The 27,751-nt window shown below is 44.2% G+C and overlaps 1 protein-coding gene across 6 annotated transcripts in view; it reads left to right on the top strand.

Annotated features, from left to right (window-relative positions):
* Nucleotides 1-27,751, top strand: part of MDGA1 (MAM domain containing glycosylphosphatidylinositol anchor 1) — a 271,881-nt gene that overhangs the window by 158,397 nt on the left and 85,733 nt on the right. For 3 of the 6 annotated variants that reach the window (XM_066595292.1, XM_066595291.1, XM_066595296.1), the window contains exons 5-6: nt 6,582-6,714; nt 10,863-10,955. In XM_066595292.1, coding sequence (XP_066451389.1) covers nt 6,582-6,714; nt 10,863-10,955 — 226 coding nt within the window. Of the gene's footprint in view, nt 1-6,581; nt 6,715-10,846; nt 10,956-27,751 lie in introns of all 6 variants that reach the window. The other 3 variants (XM_066595295.1, XM_066595293.1, XM_066595297.1) reach the window with 2 other exon arrangements.

Raw genomic sequence — 27,751 nt, 5'->3', positions numbered from 1 at the left:
ATCTCCGCTGTGTCCTCTGAAGCGTCTCTTCTATCCACCCCCTCTTCCGGATACAGTAACTGTGGAGTACTTCAGCTGATTGAAAAATGAGTCCCCAAATTACTGAGTTAGAATAGCAAAAAAATCCACTTGTCTCTGACTTTCTCGAGAAGTGATGAGATTCTGTGCAAGTTCTTTTTATGTTTCAAGAATCTTCTCATCTCCTGAAGTCTGATGAGCAATGGAAAAACATTTAAATAGAATTCATTTTAGGCTGAACCTTTAGTCTTTCCTCAGTGCCCTCTCCGGTTCTTCCAGATCTTGGCCCCTGCCTATTCTTCATGCTGTCTTATTAATCACCTCTTAATATCATAACTCTACATGCGTCCTGTATAGATAAGACAGTGAATCAATATCCGGCCGCTGCCAACCCTATTACCACATCTAATGAAGCTCTACTTCCTGCAGTAAATTAAGATCGTCTTCCTGCGGACGATAATGGGATTGGATTTGTGGGAGAGGAAAGTTTCTCTGCAGTCTAACAACTCATCATCTCTACAGCTTCCTTGGAAGAACCTCAGAAGTTCCGGAGCTTGTGTCGAATCCATTATCCTCCATGCAAAATGTCACTGATTCACTTGTCATTCATAACCCGTCAGGGCAAGCTTCTCCTGTCAAACCTATGGGTGAAATAAATTACTCCTCTCAGGGAAAATACAGAGGCGAATTTATCTTCTTATGACTGTTCCATCTGAATTTCTCTACGTCACTGGGAGCATTCTGTGGACTGGAGGATGGGATTCTTCCATTGCCTATAAGCACATAACCCCTTCCTGGTGTCATTAGATGTACACTAAATGATCCCTGCATTAGGAATAGCGGGAACGTGACATCATGTGATCAGTAACCTCATACTACATGATGGCCGCATCATGATCTACTTTTCTCTGCACAGGAAAACACAACATTTGGCAGTCATGGGTCAACATGGTGACTTCAAGGACTTTGACCACAGGCAGATTGTTGGTGTCTGGAGTTGTGGTGCCAGTATTTCTGCAATAGTCGTATTTGTTGGCTGTTCCCAAACCACAGTATGAAGAGTGAACCAAGTCTGGTTTGACCATGGACAGACATTCAACAGAAGATCATACAGTGACAGGCTGTGTGGTTGATCCTAAAGACTAATATCAGGTGGCACATCTGGTATCTCAGCAACAATGTTCTGCAGTGAACCAACTAACCTAAGTGTACAACTGTGGGAAAGTTGGACAAATTTCCACAATGATCATGCGGTGTACTTTGTGTCGACTGAGGTTCAATAGTTGAAGACCAACAATGGTGCCCCTGATGACCCTGTGCCATTGCCAACAATGCCTCACATGGCCCTGGGAAGGACATCAATGGACCTTGGACACATGGCAGAAAGTCATCTGTAGTAATGAGTCCCATTTCCTCCTTAAACATATGTATGGCCGGGTCTGCATCTGGAATAACTGTGTGACCAGAACACACTGACACAAATCGATTGTCCTTGAATGAGAAAGAATTTCCATCTAGTTCCAGTTAATATGCAAGTTCGCTGCTTGTTTATCTTCTTCTGAATATATTCCTTTGTGTCCTTTGTTGGTGCATTCAATTTAGCATTCATAAGTAATAGCCTCCCTTATAGTGAGTTATTCTTGAGTGCCATGAAGCGTTCTTCCAGCCACTCTCTTCATTCTACTGATGCCCATACAGGGTTGACCTACTTCCACTCTCTCAATTTAGAACTTGTTGCAAGATGTTGGAGGATAGAATACACCCCAACACAGTTCCACACACCTCAACAATACTGTTGCCACTACTTGTCATTTTATTACAAGGCAGGTCAGATGCCTAAGTGTTAGTAACACAATGGGGTACACACACACTTACTGTGCTCCAGTCAAAGGTTACACTCTATCAGGGACTATCAGGTCTTGAAGAGAAACAAAGGCTGGACTTACTAAAGTTTTAAGCTTTAATGCAAAAAAGTGCAATGTTTCTAAAATGTTACAGAATATAATATAAAAAGGGCATACATACAAAAACCTACATACAAGCAAAAAAGCTACAAAAATATAAAGGAATAAAAGAAGAATGCCAGACCTTCTTTGATTAGATAGGCTAAGATCTGGGCACAAGGAGTTATGCTGAAGACATCTCAGGCAGTCCTGTAAAGTGTATTATAATCTCATGAGTCTGCCAGTGTCCTTTCTCTGGCACCACATTTTTAACCTATTCCAGCCATACCCCCATAACCCACCTCCTGATCGTGTAATAGGGGTGGTCTGATGACATGCTGGATAACACAGTTTTGCAGACCTAATTCTTAGTTTTGTCATATTTCCCCATAGAAAGCATCCCAATAGAGATTATTACTCTCAGGTTTCAGTATATCTTTTTTGCAATCTATTGATACTAAGTATCAGAGTTGTATCTCATGAAAGTGGTATTCTAACTTATTCTTTTTATGAAGGTTTGGGGACCCTTGTACCCCAAACTATATAAAAACAATACACCCATTGTGATGCTGGAGTGCCATTTCCATCTCCATGGCATCTGACAGGTGATGTCACCTGGCCAGAACGCCCAGTGGCGCCCTGTAAACTTGTCATGTGGGCTCCTAAGGTAGAAGCCTTGGCAGGTTTGCAGGATGACACAGATTACGTCCCCATTGGCCCTTCTATTGATAAACAATAGAGATGAGCGAGCACGCTCAGATAAAGCAGTTACTTCGGCGAGTATCGCTCTTCTAAAGTAACTGCTTACTGGTTCACACGTGCTCGGGGGGATGGGGGTAAGCAGTGGGCGGTGTGGGATAGCGGGGGGAGAGAGAGAGATCTCTCTCTCCCCCCCCCCCCCCCCCCCGCTACCTGCCGCTCGCCCCCCCCTTCCCCCCCGAGCACGTTTGGACCAGTAAGCAGTTACTCCAGAAGAGCGATGCTCATTCGAGTAACTGCTTTATTCGAGTGTGTTCGATCATCTCTAGTAAACAACCCGCATGACCACTGCAGTCAGAGTAAATAGTAGACTGGAGGACCAGGAGCGCATGGCGGTGGAGCAGCGGGAAGGTGAGTATGTATTTATTTTTTTAATCACTATTTCATCCCCCCACTACCACCAATGTTACAAAAGTTGAAAAACCCAAGTCAAGCCTTGGGCGTTTGCGATGCCCCCCCAACTCTGGCATTCAGGACACAGGAAGTGCACCCCCCTTACCAAGTGCAACCATTATATTGGCATTAGTGAGAAAATAAATTATGCCTCAGACTGTGTCCTAGTTTATCTTAGAACTTTTTTGAATGCTTCATATTGGCCATTTATATAACAGAACTGAGACGTATTTTATGGCACATACAATGCTGATACTGCAGTTGTTCATAAGACCCAGTATTGGACCAGACTTGGTCATGGTCTGCAGTAGAGCACAGCACTCATACTGTACCGTGTGACGCAGACTGTTAAGGCAGCAGAAATGCAGTCCTAAGCTCTCACCCGTGACCTGAAGGTTGCAGGTTCAATCCCTGCATGGTTCAGGTAGCCGATTCAAGGTTGACTCAGCCTTCCATCCTTCCGAGGTCGGTAAAATGACTACGCAGCTTGGTGGGCGGTAATAAGTAAAAATTACTTGAATGCGCTGCAGAATACATTGGCGCTATACAAATAACAAGAATTATTTATTTTTTTACCTGCTTACGATGAGCATTCCTACTAACCCAGGCCAGGACATTGGAAATGCTGCAGATCAGTGTCAGCTGGAAGGATGAAAGCAATGATAACACCTCTCATCATCCATCACAGTCTCCTCCAGCAGCAGCCTCCGATCTAATCACTCAGCGAGCAGCCAGCATTATGGGACTAGTGTGTTCGGTGGAGATTTGGCTCCTTAATTATATGACCTGACATTATTACCACTCGCCTAGCCAGCGGGAATACAGATATGATATCATATAACGGTTCACCACTCAATGTGGGGCGGGTGAGGGGCACCGATTCACCACAATCGTAACAAGGTTCATTCTGCCAAGGTCAGTGCGGGCAAAACTGCAGCCATTACGTGGATGTTTAATTGATTGGCCATGTCTTGATTGTGGAAAAGATGCTGAGAGCAGTTGGCAGAGAATGAATAGGTAATTGATTTGTTATGTTTTAATTGGAAGTTAATGTTTCTCTTTAATTAGGTCCCCAGAATTAGATGTAGACGGTAACAGGGCCGACACAATGAGAGAGGATACTGAGATTGTATCATGATGGGAGTTGTAGTGCCATTTAGACGGCATCACGTGTAATAGAAGTAGGTACAGAGGATCAGCAGATAGAATCATACAGAATGGGATTAGATACACGACTTAGCAGGCAGTATCACAAATGATAAGATCAGATACACTGCTCAGCAAACAGTATCACAAATGATAAGATTAGATACAGCAGACAGTATCGCATATGATAGAATTTGACATAGAATCATAGAATGGTAGAGTTGGAAGGGACCTCCAAGGTCATCGGGTCCAACCCCCTGCTCAGTGCAGGATCACTAAACATCCCAGACAGATATTTGTCCAGCCTTTGTTTGAACACTTCCATTGAAGGAGAACTCACCACCTCCTGTGGTAACCTGTTCCACTGATTGATCACCCTCACTGTCTAATATCTAATCTGTGTCTCCTCCCTTTCAGATTCATCCCATTGCTTCTAGTCTTTGCTTGTGCAGATTAGAATAGGGCTGATCCCTCTGCACTGTGACAGCCCTTCAGATATTTGTAGACCGCTATTAAGTCTTCTCTCAGCCTTCTTTTTTTAGAAGCTAAACATTCCCAGATCCTTTAACCGTTCCTCATAGGACATGATTTGCAGACTGCTCACCATCTTGGTAACTCTTCTCTGAACTTGCTCCAGTTTGCCTTTGTCATTTTTAAATTAGGGTGCCCAAAACTGGACAAAAAACATTTTTTCCCCAATTTTTCAGGTTTTTTTTTCAAAGCCTTTTCATTTCTAGTTCTGACAAAGGAAGACTAGAATGGGAATAATGACCTCACGTGATCTAGACTCTATGCTTCTCTTAATACATCCCAGAATTGTGTTTGCCTTTTTGGCTGCTGCATCATATTGTTGACTCATGTTCAGTCTATGATCTATTAGTATACCCAAGTCTTTTTCACATGTGCTGCTGCTTAGCCCAATTCCTCCCATTCTGTATGTGCTTTTTTCATTTTTCTTGCCCAGATGTAGGACTTTGCATTTCTCCTTGTTAAATACTATTCTGTTAGTCTCTGCCCACTGTTCAAGCTTTTCTAGATCCTTTTGAATACTCTCTCTCTCTCTTCCCTAATGTTGGCTATCCCTCCTAACTTTGTGTTGTCAGCAAATTTGATCAGTATCTCTTCAATTCCCTCCTCCAGATCATTTATAAAAATGTTGACCAACACTGGGCCTAGTACAGAGCCTTGTGGTCCCCCACTTGCTACATTCTTCCGCTTGGATGTGCAGCCATTTATGACCACTCTTTTAGTACGATCACTCAGCGAGTTGTGAATCCACCTAACAGTTGCCTTGTCAATCCCATATTTGGTCATTTTTTTTTAATATGGATGCTTTGAGATAGTTTGTCAAATGCTTTACTGAAGTCAAAATATACTATATCCACTGCATTTTCCTGTCGACCCAGTCAGTGATACGATCATAGAAGGAAATTATATTCATCTGGCATGGCTTGTTTGTTACAAATCCATGCTGGCTCTGGTTAATTACTCCATTCTCACCCAAGTACTTGCATACATGCTGTTTAATAAGTTATTCAAAGATCTCTCCTGGTATAAAAGTCAGGCTCACAGGCCTGTAGTTTCCTGGATCCACCTTCTTCCCTTTTTTGAAGATAGGGGCAACATTTCCCCTTCTCCAATCTTCTAGTTCAGCAGACAGTATCATACATGACAGGATTGGATACAAAACTCAACAGACAGGATTACACAGGATTAGATACAGTGGCTCAGCTACCAACATCACATATGATAGGATTAGATACAGCGGCTCAACAGCCAGTATCAAAAATAATAGGATTGAATGCAGTAGCTCAGCAGACAGTTTCACACATGATAGAATTAAATAACGTGGCTCAGCAGAAAGTATCACATGATAGGTTTAATGACATGGCTGAACAGACAGTATCACACATGACAGAATTAGATACATCAGCTATGCAGACAGTATCACACATGATAGGGTTACCTATAGCAGCTAAGGTGACAGTATCATAGATCACAGGGTTAAATACACAGCTCAGCGGACAATGTAACATAGAATAGGATTAGATACAGCTGCTGTGCGACAGAGCCTCATACATTAGGATTAGATACATAGCTCAGAAGACATGATGACACAGTATGATATACTTTGGCTTAGTAGACAAACACACATGATATGATTAGATACACAACTCAGCAGACACTGTGATGTGATAGGTTTAGATACAACAGCTCAGAAGAGAGTATCACTCATGATAAGTTTAGATACACTATATAATAACCATACATAGTAACATCCATATATTTAGCGTTCTCACACATCCTGTATTCTTTGTCCAGGGTGAAACCAAAGTACTGAAATTGAAGAACTTGCGGCCTCAGGACTACGCCAACTACACGTGCCAGGTGTCCGTACGCAATGTCTGTGGGATACCTGATAAATCCATCACTTTCCGCCTCACTAATAAGACAGGTAAGTGGTACCAGAAGGGAAAGGGATGGGACTGAGTGTCAAGGACTGAAACTCTCCATCGTGATGGGCAGAATCTGTGAGGGTTATGGATACGGGGAGTTGTACGTCATCGGCCATTCTCATCCACATTCATCCTCCTTCCATGAGCCAAATCATTCACTTCCCATAGGAGCACTTTAACTGTATATATGGTATGACCTCCGTGGGTGACCACTACCCAACTGACCCTTCTTCCGACAAAAATGTCACCTTGTCTTCATACGTGGAGCCATAGTGGCCATAGATCACAGCTGCAGCCAACCAGCGCTCAGCCCCATAGAGGGTCCAAAACTTAAAAACCTCAGGCACATTGACTAGAATGGGCCATTGTTTTAGAAAGCCAATCTCATATGGTGGGTCTTACTCCAAGAAGATACTAGACGGTGATCTCTGCACCGGAAGAGTAATACCAATTTACCTCCAAGCGGGTAGACCCTGACAAAGTCCCCACTGCCCTCCCAATCATGCTGTCCATCCCTTACAGTGCGAGACCCTACAGACCTCCATTACACTGAACGAACAGGGGTGTAGCTAAAGGCACATGGGCCTGGGTGCAAAAGATCAGCTCACCCTCCCCCCAAACACACAACTACCTTGTATGGCCCCCATCCAAAAAAAGTACACACATATATGTCAGACATCATATCTAAAAGAATATTTATAACACAGCAGCTCAGCTCTAGTAATCTCTATATAATACAGTCACCATCTAATAGTCAGATAACAGCGCTGCACAGTGATAGTGATTACAGTGCAGTTACCTCCAGTGATCACAGGTGACGTCTCCTCAAGTGACTTTGCTGGCCTTTGTCTTTCTTCTTTAACCCGGTCTAGACCGCCATGAAGCGCTCTTCCAGCCACTCTCTCCATTCTACTGATGCCCTCACAGTGCCCTCCACATAGTGCTAATGCCACCTTTTTTGCCCCACAAATTAATTTTTCCGCAATGCATTATAGTCCACTTTGTGTCCCCCAAAAACGTAAATTGGCACTGTGGCACCTAAACAGAGATATGCAACCCTTTATGGCCTTTGTGACTTCACCCGATCCCCTACAGATCCCATTCCATTACTGCCAAGTCCCCCATTGGTCTCTTATTCCGACTCCATAGAGATATGTGACCGCTGCAACTAATTACCGGCTATTACTGCTGTGGTGGTCACATGTTCCTGTGATAGGAGGTCATCACTGGAGCCAGAAGAGGAGCACAGCTGGGCATCGGGCATCAGAATGGGAGTTGTGAAGGATCACTTGAGTATGAATTTTTTTATGTTTTTATATAGCGCTACCCTATGGTTGTCAATATCTCTGCTTGCTGCCATTCAGTAGGAACCTTCACTACTTCCAGCAGATAAAAATGAGTCCTGGTCATATAATGGGCACATGAGGTCAGGGCTCGTTGCTGGGCGGTTACATCACATGACCAGGATTGTTAGTTATTGGTTTACTGAATGACAGCAGGCAGATATCTTGAGCAATAGGGTGGAGGTGCATTTAGACGGGCGAGGTTCATGCGAGCGCCATATCGGTCCAAGAGACTCATACTGATATTACACTTGCAAAGATACAAATTTTATGTGAGTGCCATGCATTTTATGAGAAAAACGCATTGCCCTCCCATCACCACACTTGCGATTTTCGTGAAATTCTTCCATTATTCCGTATGGGCCCGAAAAAACCAGCATCACACTCACGTAAAACTCACATGTACATGGGAGCACGATGCATTATTTTTTAACTCCCAAAGGAAATAATGGGTGAGATCGCCCAAAAATAGAGGAATGTGTTTTGTGAGAAAAACAAGTAGCCCTCGCATCGCAGCACTTGGGATTCTCTCGCATGTAAAATTTGCCAATTATTTCCTAAGGGAGCAAAATTGTAGCTCTTTCCATTATACAAAGAATAACCTTCAATTGCTGAGAGCAGAATACTAGAGTCGTCGACTTCTGTCCCCTTGTCCTGGCTGGTTTACGAATGTGTCCGAATCTGGGCACACCGGATGACCACTAATATGGCCGCCATGAACCCTGAATTGCAGGAAATAAGTAGTATGCCTCCCTTCCCTCACACATAGTTACATAGCTAGCTAAGGTGGAGGTATAGTGATGCAAGATGTGATGCAGCAGATGGAGTAACCAAAGTGTGCAAAATTTATTTAGGAACACACACACTACCCAAGTGAGCTGTGAGTAAAGCCTGTTACACTTTCCTCCTTGCAAAACTATCTCAGTCCATGAATGTGGAGTTCAAGTGACACTTGTCAGCCGTCCGATTTCTTAGGTATAGACATTTCTTCCTTGCAGCAGACCTGCTGGCTAGCTACTTCTGACCATAACGGTGTAGCATCTTTGATGAGGTCGGACTAACTTACGATTTGATGCACGAGAGTCACCGCTTCTACTGACCCAAGCAATCCTGCAGGTTGGGAGCTTTACTCTCCATTCCACTCTCCACTTTTTTGCTGACTCTCTATCCTGGGCAGCACCATCCTCTGGCTCACCCCTCTGCCCTCTCAGCTCTCTCTTTGGTCCTTCTCTCCCATCCCCTGTGTTCCTTCTTCACATACTATGCAGCACAAAACGTCTTTTATGTCAGAAGATTCTTCAATTAGTTGGTCCCCAGTGAGCATGCTCAGTTGTGTTCTGCCAAATTTTGGCACACAGTGCAACTTTGGCGCAATTTTTGGTGTATCGCCCTAGTCTGTCTCTATGGTAACATTAACCCCTCGGAGTGAATCCCTAACACTTAGACGTCTAGTAAAGCTGGCTGACAACTTTCATGGGGCAGATGTGGCGGCCGTAGTATCTTGGTTGTCACCTAGTCAGAAGAAGAGGACAAGTCAAGGATTTACATCGCCCCCCCGCCTCCCCCCCCCCCACATTGATCCAATAAAAGGGCATGATATGTGGTTGTTTTGTCATTTTTACGGCATTTTTAAGGCTTTATCATTTTGTTTACATTTTTGGCTGGTAAAGTCTACAAACACAATGAGCGAATCCGTCTCCTGGGAAACGCGTAGCGATCAATAGGAAAACAAATGGAATTTTATAACCCGGGTGTTTTATGTATCTGTCATTGCATGGAATGAATTTTCTTATGGCAGGTAATGAAACCATCATTGTAATTCCTGTCTTCTGCTCTTTGCTTCTGCAATCGTCACCTAAAAACGTGGCGGCCTCCTAGTAGACGGATGCTTCCGGAAACGTCTTGTAAATTATTCTGTATACATATATGTATAAATATACAACCCGGACAATAATAACCAGAAAGAACATTGATGCCTGCAGACATTTATAGGGAGCTTTCACATGATCCGGAAATACGCCACAGGACGTACTGCAAGCCGCGGCAAATTCTGCGCCAAAATCCACAGGCTGCCTGCAGATTTTGATGCAGAATTGAAAATGGCTTAAAACCCGCTTGCGATTCTGCATCGTAATCCGTAGTTAGACCTACGGCTTTTGGCGCGGAATTCCACAACTACAGATTTGGTTGCGTCCTGTAACGTAATTCCATCCCATGTGAAACGTCCCTTAGAGGCCATGCTTATTTTCAAATAGGCCACGCCTTCCTGACTTTATGGGCTCGGTCCTGCTGAGGATGAATGTAGGAAACCCCACTAAGGAAATATGACAATTGCGCAATAGATACAACATTGATATTTATAGCACCTTTATGGTCCAGAGAGTCCGTGGAGCTTACAATCTACGGGCAGTCTTCATGGAAAGCCAATGTACATGGGAGAACATACAAGATCTATTCATATGGTGGCCTGGGACTCAGGGCCCTTTGTTCTGCATTGGGCCACCATGGAGGGTAATGGGGGGAATGGTATAGATATTGTTACTCTGATGAAGAGATACAATACCATGGTTAGGATATGAGTCACATGACCGATTCCAGGTAGTCATCGTTGGGCATCATTGTCTCCTGCACTTACAAGAGTATTACGTGATGGTGATATATAGTGTGTGATAAGTTGGGGATGTCACGTGATAACGAAGCAGTTCGTCTATTGTGTCAGCGCTCTGCAGCCGCAGATATACAGTATATATATAAATGAACACTTAGTAAGACATTGACCACTTATCAGTCCTCTCTCCGTTCAGGAGCAGCTTGGTGGGGACGAACAGGAGGTGACAAAAAGCTGTATAGAAGCAAGAAATCGCTCCAGTCTCCCCTATGGCTCAAAGCAGAGGCCGGTCAGTGTCCTCTGTTTTTTTCTGCATAAGAAGGGGCTTTGATGGTTGGAATGACTGTGAGTATAAGTGTGAGTACGAGTGATTATGTGGGTGATTGAGAGTGAGTGTATGAGCTAATGGATAAGTAAATAGATGGGTGTAGTAGTGCGTGATTATACATGCATGCATGTCTGTGAGTATAAGTGTGAGTATGAGTGGTTAGGTGGGTGATTGAGAGTGAGTGTATCAGCTAATGGATAAGAAAATGGATGGGTGTAGTAGTGTGAGATTATAGGTGCATGCATGACTGTGAATGAACGTGTGAGTATGAGTAGTTGTTGGCATGTATGAATGGGTGGGTGAGTGAGAAGGTAAATGAATGAGTAAGGGAATGGTGCATTATGGTGTGATTATGAGTGAGTGTATGAGTGTATGAATGGATAAAAAAAAATGTGTTTATGTATTAGTGTGAGATTATGGGTGTGTTCATGACTGAAGTGTGAATATGAGTAGTTGTGTGCATGGATGAATAGGTAGGTAAGTGAGCGTACTACTATGTGATTATGAGTTCTTTATGAATGAATAGATAAATGAATGAGTGTGTGGGTAAGTGAGTGCATTACAGTGTGATCATGGGTATGTTTATGACTGTGAGTGTAAGTTAGTGTATGTGTGTTTGTGTAAGTGATTATGAGAGAATGTATGAATGGGTGGGTAAGTGAAGAGGTAAATGAATGAGTAAGGGAGTGGGTGTATTACTGTGATTATGGGTAAATGTATGAGTGAATAGATAAATGAACGGGTGGGTTTGTGTCTTAATGTGTGATTAGGGGTGTGTATGACTGTATATAAGTGTGAGTGGTTGTATAATTATGAATGAGTGTATGAGTGAACAAATAAATGAAAGAGTGGGTGGAGTGGATGAATCAGTGGGTGCTTATGGGTATGTTTATGAGTATGAGTCGTTGTGTGATTTTTGGGGGAATATATGAATGGGTGGGTGTATAATTAAACAGGTAAAATGAATAGCTGGGTGAATGGGTGTATAAGTGAATAGATAAATGAAAGGGTGGGTAGACTGGGCATATTAATGTGTAAGTATGAGTATGTGTATGAATGTGAGTATAAGTGTGAGCATGAGTGGTTGTGTAAGTGATTAATGAGAGTGTATGAATGAATGGGTGAGCGCGTGTATGAATGGATAAATTAATGGCTGGGAGAGTCTGCATATTAGTTTGTGATATAAGTGTATAAATGTAAGTATAGTCATGAGTGTTTGAGTTAGTTTGAGATAAATGTGTGAGTATGAGTGAGTAAAAAGAAAAACGTTTGGTATCACATTAGCCACTAGTTCCATCGGTGTGCAGTACATTCTGGTATCCTCCATTTAGCACCAAGCTATTTTTTTTTTTTACTAAATTGATTTTTTTTTACTTCCTCTGGATCAACATTGGGGGTAATAAGCTGAACTGGATGGACATAGGTCTTTTTTCAGCCTTACAGACTATGTTACTACATTAAATGGAGGATACCAGAACATATGACTGAGCACGAATCTAAGCAAGAGAGTTAGTGCACGTGTGTGGGTATGAGCGTACGTATGAGTCTGATTTTCATTGTTAATATGAGTTTTAAATTTAGGCATTTGAGTATAAGCATGAATTTAAGCATACGATTAGGATTCTCAAGCTATACTAAGTACTGTATGATTGATAACTAAGTATGAGTGTAAGTATGAGTGTATGAATGAGTATTTGAGAATGAGATTATGAGTACTAGTGGATTAGTATGACAGTTTAAGGTCGGTATGAATGATTCCATAGGTTAATATAAGTGTGAGTATAATGATAAATGATGGATTGGTAGTACAAGTGTAAGTATGAAAGAGTGTGTGCAAAAGGATGAGTGTAAGCATGAATGAGTGAGTGCAAGAGTATGAGTGTAAGCATGAATGAGTATGTGCAAGAGTATGAGTGTAAGTATGAATGAGTGTGTGCAAGAGTATGAGTGTAAGTATGAATGAGTGTGTGCAAGAGTATGAGTGTAAGTATGAATGAGTGTGTGCAAGAGTATGAGTGTAAGTATGAATGAGTGTGTGCTAGAGTATGAGTGTAAGCATGAATGCGTGTGCAAGAGTATGAGTGTAAGCATGAATGCGTGTGCAAGAGTATGAGTGTAAGTATGAATGAGTGTGTGCAAGAGTATGAGTGTAAGTATGAATGAGTGTGTGCTAGAGTATGAGTGTAAGTATGAATGAGTGTGTGCTAGAGTATGAGTGTAAGTATGAATGAGTGTGTGCTAGAGTATGAGTGTAAGTATGAATGAGTGTGTGCTAGAGTATGAGTGTAAGTATGAATGAGTGTGTGCTAGAGTATGAGTGTAAGTATGAATGAGTGTGTGCTAGAGTATGAGTGTAAGTATGAATGAGTGTGTGCTAGAGTATGAGTGTAAGTATGAATGAGTGTGTGCTAGAGTATGAGTGTAAGTATGAATGAGTGTGTGCTGGAGTATGAGTGTAAGTATGAATGAGTGTGTGCTAGAGTATGAGTGTAAGTATGAATGAGTGTGTGCAAGAGTGTGAGTGTAGGTATGAATGAGTGTGTGCAAGAGTATGAGTGTAAGTATGAATGAGTGTGTGCAAGAGTATGAGTGTAAGTATGAATGAGTGTGTGCAAGAGTATGAGTGTAGGTATGAATGAGTGTGTGCTAGAGTATGAGTGTAAGTATGAATGAGTGTGTGCAAGAGCATGAGTGTAAGTATGAATGAGTGTGTGCAAGAGTATGAGTGTAAGTATGAATGAGTGTGTGCAAGAGTATGAGTGTAAGTATGAATGAGTGTGTGCAAGAGCATGAGTGTAAGTATGAATGAGTGTGTGCAAGAGCATGAGTGTAAGTATGAATGAGTGTGTGTTTGAGAGTATGTGTGTATGATTTAGGGGTATTAATGTCACTGTGTGAATGATTTAATATAACTGATTTTGAGTGTGAGTGTGGGTATGACTGTAAGTATGAGTGCGGCACGAGGGCGATATAACGTTTTGCTGCTTAGTTCTACTGCTGCTTCTAGAATTTCTTGTTCAACAAACAAACTAACAAGAAATTCCACATTTGCTATAACTATTGCTGTCGGCAGTGCGGAGTAAAGTCTATTGATATGATATTTCCACCATTGTCTGGGGGTTCACATACTTTTATTTACAGGGTTGAGTCCGTTATTCTGATTACTCAAAAATAATTGTTATATTTTGCTTAAAATAATGTAAGAATATAAATATCATTGTACGAGCGCTGCCTGGATTTCTTTGGCGCGGGATTCCGTATTTCCATACATGGGGGTACATTTTTTACTGGTGTGGTGACAAAATTCTGCAATAACTTGTGATTTTATTTTTTTTTTGGGGGGGGGGGGGAGGTGGGGGGTGGCACATATCAATTTATATAACTCAACTATTGATTTGTGTCTAAAAGAAGAGATGTTTCGCCTCTGACTTTACTTTTCCAAGTGTTGAGGAAAGGGGCGGGGCTTGAGTGGAAGGAGGTTTTTAGACAGATTTGAGAATTACAACTTTTTATAAAGTCTGAAAATTTGTCACTCTATTAGTTTGTGGGCGTTCAAAGTGACTCCACATCTCTAGTGACAAATCTGTGACAAACATATCAAGAACATGCAACATTTTTTTTTTTTTTAAATAATCACACGGAGAAAGGAAAAAAGCAGAAAATCAAAAATTCCCCTGATCTTAATCCTCCCCCCCCCACACACTAAAGATGAGCGAGCATACTCGCTGAGGGCAATTGCTCGAGCGAGCATTGCCCTTAGCGAGTACCTGCCCGCTCAAGAGACAAGATTCAGGTGCCGGCGCGGGGGAGCAGTGAGTAGCGGCAGTCAGCAGGGGGGAGCGGGGGGGAGAGAGGGAGAGGGAGATCTCCCCTCTGTTCCTCCCCGCTCTCCCCCGCAGCTCCCTGCCCACCGCTGGCACCCGAACCTTGTCTTTCGAGCGGGCAGGTACTCGCTAAGGGCAATGCTCGCTCATCACTACCCCCCACTCATTATATTTATAGTTTAGGTGTTGGAATACCTAAAATTTCTGCCACAATATTACTGATTTCTGGAATTCTTCAGCACATTTTATATTCTTGTTACATTATGTATTTGTCCTCAGAGCCGATAACTCAGAATGTAAAGTTTTTTTTTTCTTTTCTTCTCCATTTCTTCCAAGATGGAAAGTATGGAATTAAGTACATGTCTAAATCCACTAGACATCCGCAGCTCTCCTTGTTGATGCAAATCTTGTAATCCAGACTCAATATTAATTAGTGGAAACATGGAATTGACATTTACACTATCCTCCCAATAGTATTTGGACCCCCTATCAGTAGAACGGATTGTGTCTTATTAGGATGTCACCTGTCCTAAACCATGCTACATGAGATGCCGACCCTTGGAGGTGTCAGCTGTAGTTTGTGACGGGTACTGCACGCTAGTGGACATATGGGTTATACCGCTACACACAAGCCGTCCATCATGAAGCGCAACGCATCGTCCCCTTTACAATGGTGCAAGGAGCGTCGTCACTGGAGAGTTGAGTGATGGAAGAACGTTCTATAGATGATGAATCGCGCTACTCCATCTTTATATCGGATACACACAACCAGGTGTGGATGACGTCTGGGGAATGCCTTTTACCTGAGTGTGTTGTGCCAACAGGTAAAGGGGTATTTCAGTTACTGGAGGAAGTTTTTTTAAGTTTAGGCCCATCCACTAGATGGGTGAAGATTGGTAGATCAGTGTGTGTTCAACCACTGAGCCCCCCAAAATGGGAGACCTGTGTCCCCCCCTAATTTGCAATGCAGGATCCCTTCTTCATATTTCTGGAGTGTGGGAGCAAATGGGCCGCTGGTTGAACGCGTGCAGCTGCACTCCATTCATATCAATGGTGTAGACAGATAACCAATCATGGCACCCAGCTATCTCTGTCTGCCCATTAAAACAAATGGAATGACAGTGCACATGCGTGGCTGCGGTTCTGTTCATTTCAGTGAAGCAGACAGAGAGAGCCAAGCATATTACTCTATTTTCATCAGTCCCATTGAAATGAACGGAGCGATACCTCTCCATTCATGAGCAGCACCTCTCCATTCACTTCAATGGGGCTGTTGAAAAGGCTCGTCTATCTGTCTGTGCCATTGAAATTCATAGAGCCCCAACTGCGCATGTGCGATCAGCAGCCCATTTGCTCCTACACTACAGAAATAGGGAGCAGGTATCCTGCATTGTAAAATAGGGGAGGACATGGCGGTTACGTTGAAACTTGTAATTTACTTCAATGACTGGAATCCTTTAAGTATAGCAGAGGTTCTGTTTTGGTCAAGGATGTTTTACGGGAATGGTCTCCATTCGTTGGTTGTAGAAACAAGAACATGAACATGGAGGTGAACCTTGACCTTCTAGACAATAATGTGCTACTGACTATGTGGCAATACTCTGGGAATGGTCGGCCATACTTCCAACAGGACGACGCACTTGTCACAAATCCTACACAGTTTTATATTGGTTTGAGGATATGGGTGTTCCACGATTGGACGGGCTGCACAGAATCCCAACCTGAACCTAATGAACATCTGTGGGATGAACTGGAACATTGGGTGAGGAAATATGAACAGTGTCCATCTTCTGTGAAAGAACATGCCAAACACTTGCAGGATGAATGGAGGGAAATACCAGCTGAAGTGTATCAGACGTTAGTAGCATATATGCCGCAGGGAATATCCGATGTCTTTAAGTCCAAAGGAGCCCCACTAAGTATTAACATATGGAAATAAATACTACTTGTAATTCTTGCCCAGGAGTCCATTGACTTTGGTAGGATAGTATATAGCAAACATTTCGGTCACGCAGGACCTTCCTCAATTATATGTCTGCTCAACTGCTGCATAGAGAAAGGCTGAATCTGATTCCCAAACTGTGCAGCAATTGAACAGACATATCGTTGAGGAAGGTCCTACGTGGCCAAAACGTTCGATATTCCAGGTTTCTACTAATTGATAGAGAATCTGGATGTATATACGGAAGAATCAATAAAAGAGTTCAGAAGCTGCATCACCAAGGAGAGCTGCGGTGTATAAGGAGAGCTGCGGTGTATAAGGAGAGCTGCGGTGTATAAGGAGAGCAGCGGTGTATAGGGATAGCTGCGGTGTATAGGGAGAGCTGCGGTGTATAAGGAGAGCTGCGGTGTATAGGGAGAGCTGCGGTGTATAAGGAGAGCTGCGGTGTATAAGGAGAGCTGCGGTGTATAGGGAGAGCTGCGGTGTATATGGAGAGCTGCGGTGTATAAGGAGAGCTGCGGTGTATAGGGAGAGCTGCGGTGTATAGGGAGAGCTGCGGTGTATAAGGAGAGCTGCGGTGTATAGGGAGAGCTGCGGTGTATAAGGAGAGCTGCGGTGTATAAGGAGAGCTGCGGTGTATAAGGAGAGCAGCGGTGTATAGGGATAGCTGCGGTGTATAAGGAGAGCTGCAGTGTATAAGGGGAGCTGCGGTGTATAGAAAGAGCTGCGGTGTATAGGGAGAGCTGCGGTGTATAGGGAGAGCTGTGGTGTATAAGGAGAGCTGCGGTGTATAGGAAGAGCTGCGGTGTATAGGGAGAGCTGCGGTGTATAGGGAGAGCTGCGGTGTATAGGGAGAGCTGCGGTGTATAGGGAGAGCTGCGGTGTATAAGGGGAGCTGCAGTGTATAGAAAGAGCTGCGGTGTATAGGGAGAGCTGCGGTGTATAGGGAGAGCTGCGGTGTATAAGGGGAGCTGCCGTGTATAGAAAGAGCTGCGGTGTATAGGGAGAGCTGCGATGTATAGGGAGAGCTGCGGTGTATAAGGAGAGCTGCGGTGTATAGGGAGAGCTGCGGTGTATAAGGAGAGCTGCGGTGTATAGGGAGAGCTGCGGTGTATAGGGAGAGCTGCAGTGTATAGGGAGAGCTGCGGTGTATAGGGAGAGCTGCGGTGTATAAGGAGAGCTGCAGTGTATAGGGAGAGCTGCGGTGTATAGGGAGAGCTGCGGTGTATAAGGAGAGCTGTGGTGTATAGGGAGAGCTGTGGTGTATAGGGAGAGCTGCAGTGTATAACGAGAGTTGCGGTGTATAACGAGAGCTGCAGTGTATAAGGGGAGCTGCGGTGTATAGAAAGAGCTGCGGTGTATAGGGAGAGCTGCAGTGTATAGGGAGAGCTGCGGTGTATAAGGAGAGCTGCAGTGTATAGGGAGAGCTGCGGTGTATAAGGAGAGCTGCGGTGTATAGGGAGAGCTGCGGTGTATAGGGAGAGCTGCGGTGTATAAGGAGAGCTGCAGTGTATAAGGGGAGCTGCGGTGTATAGAAAGAGCTGCGGTGTATAGGGAGAGCTGCAGTGTATAGGGAGAGCTGCGGTGTATAAGGAGAGCTGCGGTGTATAAGGAGAGCTGCGGTGTATAGGGAGAGCTGCTGTGTATAGGGAGAGCTGCTGTGTATAGGGAGAGCTGCGGTGTATAGGGAGAGCTGCGGTGTATAAGGAGAGCTGCGGTGTATAGGAAGAGCTGCGGTGTATAGGGAGAGCTGCGGTGTATAGGGAGAGCTGCGGTGTATAGGGAGAGCTGCGGTGTATAGGGAGAGCTGCGGTGTTTAAGGAGAGCTGCGGTGTATAGGGAGAGCTGCGGTGTATAGGGAGAGCTGCGGTGTATAGGGAGAGCTGCAGTGTATAACGAGAGCTGCGGTGTTTAAGGAGAGCTGCGGTGTATAAGGAGAGCTGCGGTGTATAGGGAGAGCTGCGGTGTATAAGGAGAGCTGTGGTGTATAGGGAGAGCTGCGGTGTATAGGGAGAGCTGCGGTGTATAGGGAGGGCTGCGGTGTATAAGGAGAGCTGCGGTGTATAGGGAGAGCTGCGGTGTATAAGGAGAGCTGCGGTGTATATGGAGAGCTGCGGTGTATAAGGAGAGCTGCGGTGTATAGGGAGAGCTGCGGTGTATAGGGAGAGCTGCGGTGTATAGGGAGAGCTGCGGTGTATAGGGAGAGCTGCGGTGTATAGGGAGAGCTGCGGTGTATAGGGAGAGCTGCGGTGTATAAGGAGAGCTGCGGTGTATAGGGAGAGCTGCGGTGTATAAGGAGAGCTGCCGTGTATAAGGAGAGCTGCGGTGTATAGGGAGAGCTGCGGTGTATAGGGAGAGCTGCGGTGTATAAGGAGAGCTGCGGTGTATAGGGAGAGCTGCGGTGTATAGGGAGAGCTGCGGTGTATAAGGAGAGCTGCGGTGTATAGGGAGAGCTGCGGTGTATAAGGAGAGCTGCGGTGTATAAGGAGAGCTGCGGTGTATAGGGAGAGCTGCGGTGTATAGGGAGAGCTGCGGTGTATAAGGAGAGCTGCGGTGTATAGGGAGAGCTGCGGTGTATAGGGAGAGCTGCGGTGTATAGGGAGAGCTGCGGTGTATAGGGAGAGCTGCGGTGTATAAGGAGAGCTGCGGTATATAGGGAGAGCTGCGGTGTATAGGGAGAGCTGCGGTGTATAAGGAGAGCTGCGGTGTATAAGGAGAGCTGCGGTGTATAGGGAGAGCTGCGGTGTATAGGGAGAGCTGCGGTGTATAAGGAGAGCTGCGGTGTATAGGGAGAGCTGCGGTGTATAGGGAGAGCTGCGGTGTATAGGGAGAGCTGCGGTGTATAGGGAGAGCTGCGGTGTATAAGGAGAGCTGCGGTGTATAGGGAGAGCTGCGGTGTATAGGGAGAGCTGCGGTGTATAAGGAGAGCTGCGGTGTATAAGGAGAGCTGCGGTGTATGAGGAGAGCTGCGGTGTATAGGGAGAGCTGCGGTGTATAGGGAGAGCTGCGGTGTATAGGGAGGGCTGCGGTGTATGAGGAGAGCTGCGGTGTATAGGGAGAGCTGCGGTGTATAGGGAGAGCTGCGGTGTATAGGGAGAGCTGCGGTGTATAGGGAGAGCTGCGGTGTATAGGGAGAGCTGCGGTGTATAGGGAGGGCTGCGGTGTATAGGGAGAGCTGCGGTGTATAGGGAGGGCTGCGGTGTATAGGGAGAGCTGCGGTGTATAGGGAGAGCTGCGGTGTATAGGGAGAGCTGCGGTGTATAGAGAGAGCTGCGGTGTATTTATCTTGGATGTATTATAAGCTCTCTACATGTAACCAGTCTTATTAATGAGATAACGATGTGCCGGACATCTTGAGATGACATTACTAAAGGAATTATTACATTATTTACGGTAATAGTCATCTTCACCCCTTAGTCTCAAATGTCTAAATATTACATTTGTTATTGAATTAAAGGGGTTGTCCAGTTGTAAACTAGTGAAGGTCTTTCCCCAGGATAGGCCATCAATAGCAGATCGATGTTTGCTGGGCTAGTGCGCTTGTGCACTGAGCTGTTGTGTGCAGGAAGCAGACAGCTCAGTTCCTACTGCAATGGCCAGGTTTGGTACTGCAGACCAAGTTCCCATTAAAATGAATGGGTGCAATACCATACTTGGCCACTATGGTGGGAATGGAACCACCTGCTTCCTGAAGAAGGCAGCTCAGTGCATGAGTGCACTGGCTTTGTGAACAGCTGAACGGAGGAAATCCTGGGCAACAGGACCCTGTCTATCTGCTATTGATGACCTATCCCGAGGATAGACCATCAGCGCTTTGCAACTGGACAACCCCTTGAATAATAAATAGTACTAACTGGTAAGCCGTGTGATGATCTGTTACCATTTGGTCACACTAGCATTATGTTATAGTATAATATGGCATTATAAGTATTGGTGTTCTGTATATTATAATCATATCATGTGACTTGCTATATATCACTGTTGCTTCTTGGTAATATCCAGTTGCGGTCGATAAATTGGGGTCAACACTCAGGAACAATTAAAGGGGTTTTCCTACTAATGACTTTTATCCCCTTTTCACAGGATGGGGAAAAAGATTTAGCTGCTGGGGATCTGACCACTGAGACCGCCAGTGATCCCAAGACCGGCAGCCACGAATGTCCCGTGTGAGTGCGCACATGTGACCACCGCTCCATTCACTTCTGTGGGTCAAATTGACATTTACAAGTGCGCTGGTCTCCACCGGTCTCATAGAAGCGAATGCCATGCACCCACCGCTCCACCAACAGGGGGCGTTTGGTTGTACCGGTCTTGGGATCACTGGGGGTCTCAGCGGTCTGATCCCCAACAATCCAACATTTGGACAGGGGGATAAGAGTCTTTAATGGCAAAACTCCCTTAATATCTACAGAATTTAATTTTGAATGATAAATAGAGATGAGCGAGCATACTCGTTAAGGCAAATTACTGGATCGAGCATTGCCCTTAGCGAGTACCTGCCCGCTCGGAAGAAAAGATTCAAGCGGGGAGATACTTGCTAAGGACAATGCTCGCTCATCTCTAATGATAAACTTTCATATTTTGTGCTGTTTTTAATTATTTAGGCTAAGTTCACACCGGCGTTTTTTTTTTAAGGGATCCTGTTCTACAAAAAACGGAACTGTACAAACCGGAAGTGAAATGCGAATGAACGAGAAGCATTCTTTTCGATTTTTGGCAGATCCATCAAACGGATCCTTCAAAAACTTTAACACTGCGCTCTTCATACATTTATGTTTCATTTACGTTTTTTAGCATTATAAACAGATCCGTTTTTTACTGCTTGGCGAGTTTCTCTTTCCTTCGCAGAGTCTCCGCCCTCTGTGCACGCTCAGAGATAAAACCTGATACTAAAGCAGAAAAGAAAAACGGATAAATATGGATTACCTTCTGGGTTTTTTCAGTCTCCTATTGACCACAACGTAAAAAAAAACTGATTCGTTTTTGTCCTCTTTTTTTCTAACTGAACACAGTAGCGCCGCGGCCGCCCATTTGTTGTGGGGCGAAAAACCGAAGGGAGATGGAACATTGAGAAGCAGACTGAAACTAAAGGTCTTCACTTTCAATGCATTTCTATGGGAAGGAGGACTAAAAACTTTTCTTCCCGCGACAGAACAACCAGACTGAAGACAAAACCGACGGTGTGAACGAACCCTTAGGGAAGAATCAATCATTTATTAGTGTATTATTACATTTATTATTTTTTTTACTTTTTATACTTTTATGTTTTTAGATCTTTTTATTATAAATTTGATCTAAAAGAATGATGGAAATTAAAGTGACTCTCAAGTCCTGGAGAAACAAAGATGGCGGCACTGCTTCTCGTACTACCTGATGTACCCTTATATTAGTATGTTTAATTAGTCTAAGACACTACATGCTGCTTTCATTGGCCAGTGCTGCCCACACGAGCAGTGCTGCCCACACGAGCAGTGCTCTCCACACAAGCAGTGCTGCCCACACGAGCAGTGCTGCCCACATGAGCAGTGCTCTCCACACGAGCAGTGCTGCCCACACGAGCAGTGTTTTAGACTATCCATTCATACTAATATATCATGTGCATCAGGTGGTCCGAGATGTGGTGTGGCTTTGTTTGTCCAGGACCGGAGGGTTGCTTTAACAATTCTTTTGACTTCAAAGCTTCACTTTTTTTTCAGGGGGATCTACCACTTCTAGCTATTAATGACCTTTCCTCAAGATAGTTCATCAACAGCATATCAGCAGGGTTCTGCCACACAGGACCCCCCAGCGATTAGCTGCTCCTAGATCCATTGTCATTGTGTACAGAATTATTTTGGTGCAGGAAGCAGTTAGCGCTGTACATTGCACAGTGGCCCCACATGGTACTGCAGGCTCAGTCCTGTGGAAGAGACTATTACTCAGCCTGCAATACCAACCTGTGTCCACTGCTCAATTTACAGAGCTGCTTCCTGTAGCGAATGGCTTTATAGACAATGACAGTGACTCGCGGAAACAGCTGATTGCTGGGGAATCCTGGGCAGTGGACCCCCGCACAATCTGATATTAAGTAACTAGCTTGAGGATAGGTCATCAATGGCTGGAAGTATCCGGGCTAGAAAACTCTCTATATGCAAATAGATTTAATCATAATTTGTATGCAAGCCCCTTACTGTAGCACCTAATAGTGTTATCACCTGGCGGGCATGGAGCTGTAGATACTGTACAATCACGTCCCTGTGAGGTTACGCCTCATGCACTTCCTTCTTTCCCAATCACACAAGCTTCTCTTTTTTTTTTCTCTCTCATCCTTCCAATTGACGGTCATGTTTTTTTCTGATTAGGTTTTTGATGCAGTTTTTTTTTTTCTGTTTTAATATTGAGACTCGCCTGTATAATAAACCGTGTCTCGGTGGGCTCATGCCTACATACAGTTCTTTTTCTTCTTTTTATACTGTTTTTCTGATCTATTGGCCACTAGTGGGTTACGATAACTGATCATGTGACTAATTATGTTTTACATGCACCAGCGGGCATTTATGTGCTGTTACACACAGGAGCCGCACTTTGGGACTTTATTATAAGTAAGAACCACGTTTTTCTGGTTCGAAACCCGTAAGCTCCTCCCTGTTTCATCTTCTGCTCCTCTACTAGCTGAGCTTCGATCAGGGTGGAAGAAAAGTTACGTTTTATATATTTTCTAGAAGATTTACCACTTTTGGATATAATGTATATTATATAGTGTTATACAAGATGTATTTCCTTGCCTCCTCCTCCCTCTCTTGTTTACAGGTACACACAGCCATATAGTTGCTCGCTTGCATGCGATCATAAAGCTAGTGTTAAGTGAACCGAAGCAGATGAACCCTGTTTCAGGTCAAACTTTGCTAAAAGTTCAGTTTAGCGCAAACCCAAACCTCACAAAGTTCATCTCAGCCAAACCCACTACAATTCCCTCTGTTTCTTTCTTCCTTCTTCTTACTCCTCCTTATTATTTTTCATTCCTCTTTATATTGTTCTTCTTCCTCCTTCTTCCTTTTATCTCTTCTTTCTGTTACATCTGGTGCATCTAGTTCCTCCGTAAACTAGAGAACTGCACACACAGAACACTAAAAGCAAGTGAACTGCGAACTGGACTCATGGGCACAAATAACGACCGACAAATGCCAAAAACACTCACCTAGCTTACCTGCACACATACACAGATGGAATAGATTAGGTACGAGGTATTGGTTTGGCCAAAACACTTAAGCTTGCAACAAGGGTCCTTGTTGTCTCATGGGTCCCTACTCTAACAAGACAAAGCTTGCAAGCAGGGTGATCGTCCTGATAGGGACGGCCCCACACTGGAACCTATGGACCTACCTTATCCTAAATGGTAAAAATTCCAAGCAACACAGGACACAGTTCACACCACACATACACTCCAGAGATTGCATATCACACAGAACACCATTCACACCGAACAGGACTGTTCCCTTTACATGCCCGGCCACCTGCACAGACACTCAGAACATGTTGCTGTACACACTTACACAACAACATCCTTTAATGCAAACACCAGGGTATTGGGAAACCAGCATCTTCTAGACAGAGGGGCTGGTTTATATGTGCAGCAGACCGGTGGGGATTGGCTGGCTGGAGAACACCTTACCCAGCCAGCTCAATTATCCCACACCTATGGAGCTGTGGTGCTAGAAACACATGTAGAACCTGAAACTTTCTTCTTCCTTCTTTATACATCACCTTTAGAGATATTAGTGAAATTCCAGTTCAGTTTGAACTAATTGGGACTGAATCAAACTTTTTGCCATAATTCAGCGAACCACCAAATCAAAAGCTTGCTCATCACAACATAGGGCCCTTTTACACGGGTCGATAAATCATTCAGATTCCTGTGTCCAGTGGGTTTCTAAACGATAAGTATAAATGCATGCCCAGACTGAAAGACAAACGAGAATTTGTTCAGTTTTTACATGCGGAAAAATGGAACGACAGATCAGTCCGAGTGAACAGGCAGTCATTCACCTATGAAAAACAGCCTGTTTACTGTGAATGAAGGTGGGCGGGTCAGAGCAATCCCCAATCCAGTCCCCGTCCCCAGGCATTGTTTACATGGTGCAGTGGTGACATGTCCATATACATACATGACCACTGCAGCCATCCACGGGCCTCAGTGATATAAGATTCGAGACATATCACTGCCACAGCATGTAAACAGTGCTTGGCAGTGTGGACTGGAGTGCTGGCGCTGTATCGGCGGAGGATCAGACCAGTGAATATAACTTATTTTTTAATTATTCAACATTTCCTGCCCTTCATGATATTTTTTACGCCCCTTTAATGTGAACTTCTATGCGTACAGTTTTAGTACCATGCTACCACCTAGTGGCCAAGCTGTTGTGATATGTGTGTGAAATGCACTTGTGGTCACATGACCAGGGCTGTACAGGGCCTTACATCTTTCCCTGGTGTTAATGAGTGCCATTGTCATTACTTGCATTAAAATGCCTGGGGCATACCTTAAAGGGAGTTTGTACAGAGCTGTAGCAACTCTGTGTGACGCCATATGGTGCCCCCATACACAGTGTAACTCATCCCTAATATGGCATTTGGTGTAGAAGCCACAATTGGCTTGCTGTTGGACTTCATAAATCAGAAGCATATGGGGGTGTAGTAGGCCTATGGACTCACTATTACATCACCATATGAACTGAGCCATGTACATCAGAGTTTAGTTGGATTCGAACCCAGGACCCCAGTGCTGCCAATGACCACTGAGCAACACAGAAACACTTATTCCACACAGTGATTTTTTTTTAATTTGAAACAAGAAACTTGAATTCTTCCTTCTTTTGCTGCCTCTCGACTTTCTTTTTGGACACCAGTGATATTACCGCTGCTATTGATCGCCAGTTTATTTTGTCCTCCTGGGAGACAGAGGTGCGGAAGAGAAAGTGAATTGAGTACATTGCAGAAGTCGATCGGTGTGTCTCAATCAATCTCATCTCTCCCTCCCCCGCCCTCCCAGGTCAGAGAATGAAACTCTCAAAGATCTTTAAAAAGTCAGAATCTAATGAAGTGCCTTATTACTGGGACCCCATTAAACTGTCACTTGTACTTAGCGGCCAAACCTGTGCAACTCAGGGAGGGGGAAGTCAATGCGCTGCCGCCTGACAGAAGCAATTACTCAGCGGGTCCGGTTGTTGGCAGATGACACAATATACAGGATCAGCTTGTAGAGGACTGCGGGGAGCGGGGCACAGGTGACGGCGGTCAGAACAATTACAGGCAAAGTCTTTGTGTGACATAATAGTGTGAAGCGTGGTGTGAGCCTTCAGGACTGAGGGGGATCGGCGGCGAGCAGGAGAGACCACCGGCCGGGGGAAAAGGGCTCCGATGGAGAGTTAGTTGTGGAGTATATTTCAATGTTTTTCTCGAATTCAATTCTCAATTCTACAAGACCAGGAGGGGCTCCATCATCACCTCCTCCTTTATGTACCTGGTAAACTGCTGCTCTTCTTTCTCTTCCTTCCCTCTTTGTTTCTTAATTCTTCTCTCTTTCTTCTTCCCTCCTTTTCTTTATCCCTCTTTCTTCTTACTTCCTTCTTTCTTCTTCCGACATCGTTTCTTTTTCCGTTTCGTCTTGTTTCCCTTTCTTCCCTATTCATTTCTATCCTTTTCCCCTTTTTTCTTTCACCCTCTTTTTTTTTTCCTTTTGTTCTAATTATTTCCTTTCTTTCCTTTTTCTTCCCTCCTTCTTCTTCATTCCCCCCCCCCTCTTTTTACTGTTTCCCTTCCCTCTTCCTTTGTTCTCTTTCCTCCCTCTTATTCTGTATTCCCCTTTTCTTCTCCTTTCTCCTCTTTCTTCCTTCTTTTTGCTTTCTTTTTCAGACCTCTTTATTTTTTCTTCTTCCTTCCATGATTTTTCTTTCTCTTTTCCCTCTTCCTTCTCCCCCCCCCCCCAATTCTTCTCTATTCTTTCATACTTCTTTCTTCACACTTTCTTCTCCCTTCCATCTTTTTCTTCCCTTTCTCTTTTTTCCCCCTTTCCACTTTTTCTATCTTCACTGTTTTCCTTCTTCCCTCTTTTGTCTTTCCACCCTCTTCTTTCTTTCCTCCTTCTTCGTTCCCTCTTTCATCTTTCTTTCCTCTCATTACTATTTTGATGAACCTTCCCCTTTTACAGTAATCTGTTGAAGAATCATGTTGCTACCACACATTCTTCTTCTTTTCCCTGTATTCTTTATCTTGCATCCCTATGTCTGTAGGTTCTGTGAGCGCCGTGCTCTGTGCTAGTGACATGATGGATATATGTACCTCACATATGGACATTGACATACATAACAATTAATATTATTATTTTTAATTACATAGAGAGATATGAGAGCGATAGATGCAGACTATGTAGCTGCTATGGGGCCCTTGGATAGAGTGGTCCCTTCTGCTTGATGCATTTCAAATATATTCCCCCATATATCCTATTGTAGAGATATTGTATATGGGAAAACACAAACAGCGAGTGTTGTTTTTTTAGACCCCCCATGTGCAAGCATCCATTGTTTTGAGTCTTTTTAGCACTTTGTGTTGCCCCTGGCATCAGATGGGTTAATCCTATATTTGGGCAATACCTGTTATGTGACTTACTACACAACACCTGTTTACCCTCCAGCGCAGCTCATGAGAACAGCAGGACCGGGTCAATGGAGACGCCATATGTACTGCTCCAAATTTTATTATCCAAATCCCTTATAATGATCCTCCAGAGCTGCGGCTCGCGGCTCTAGGCTCCATCCAACGCGGCCAATGCCGGATATGGGCACTTATACCGCCAACACATGAGTGCTAGCAGGCCGCGCTCCGAGATGTTCTGCATACAAAACACAATTACTGTGCAGCTCCCAGCTGAGGGTGATGTTCTCTACAATGATGGATGACTCTCGCTCCGTCTGTGTCATATGTTCCGCAAACACCAAATTAAAACAGCGGATTCT

This window comes from Eleutherodactylus coqui, chromosome 3, assembly GCF_035609145.1.
Source record: "Eleutherodactylus coqui strain aEleCoq1 chromosome 3, aEleCoq1.hap1, whole genome shotgun sequence".
Taxonomy (NCBI): domain Eukaryota; kingdom Metazoa; phylum Chordata; class Amphibia; order Anura; family Eleutherodactylidae; genus Eleutherodactylus; species Eleutherodactylus coqui.
This window is presented reverse-complemented; position numbering and strand designations above follow the sequence as displayed.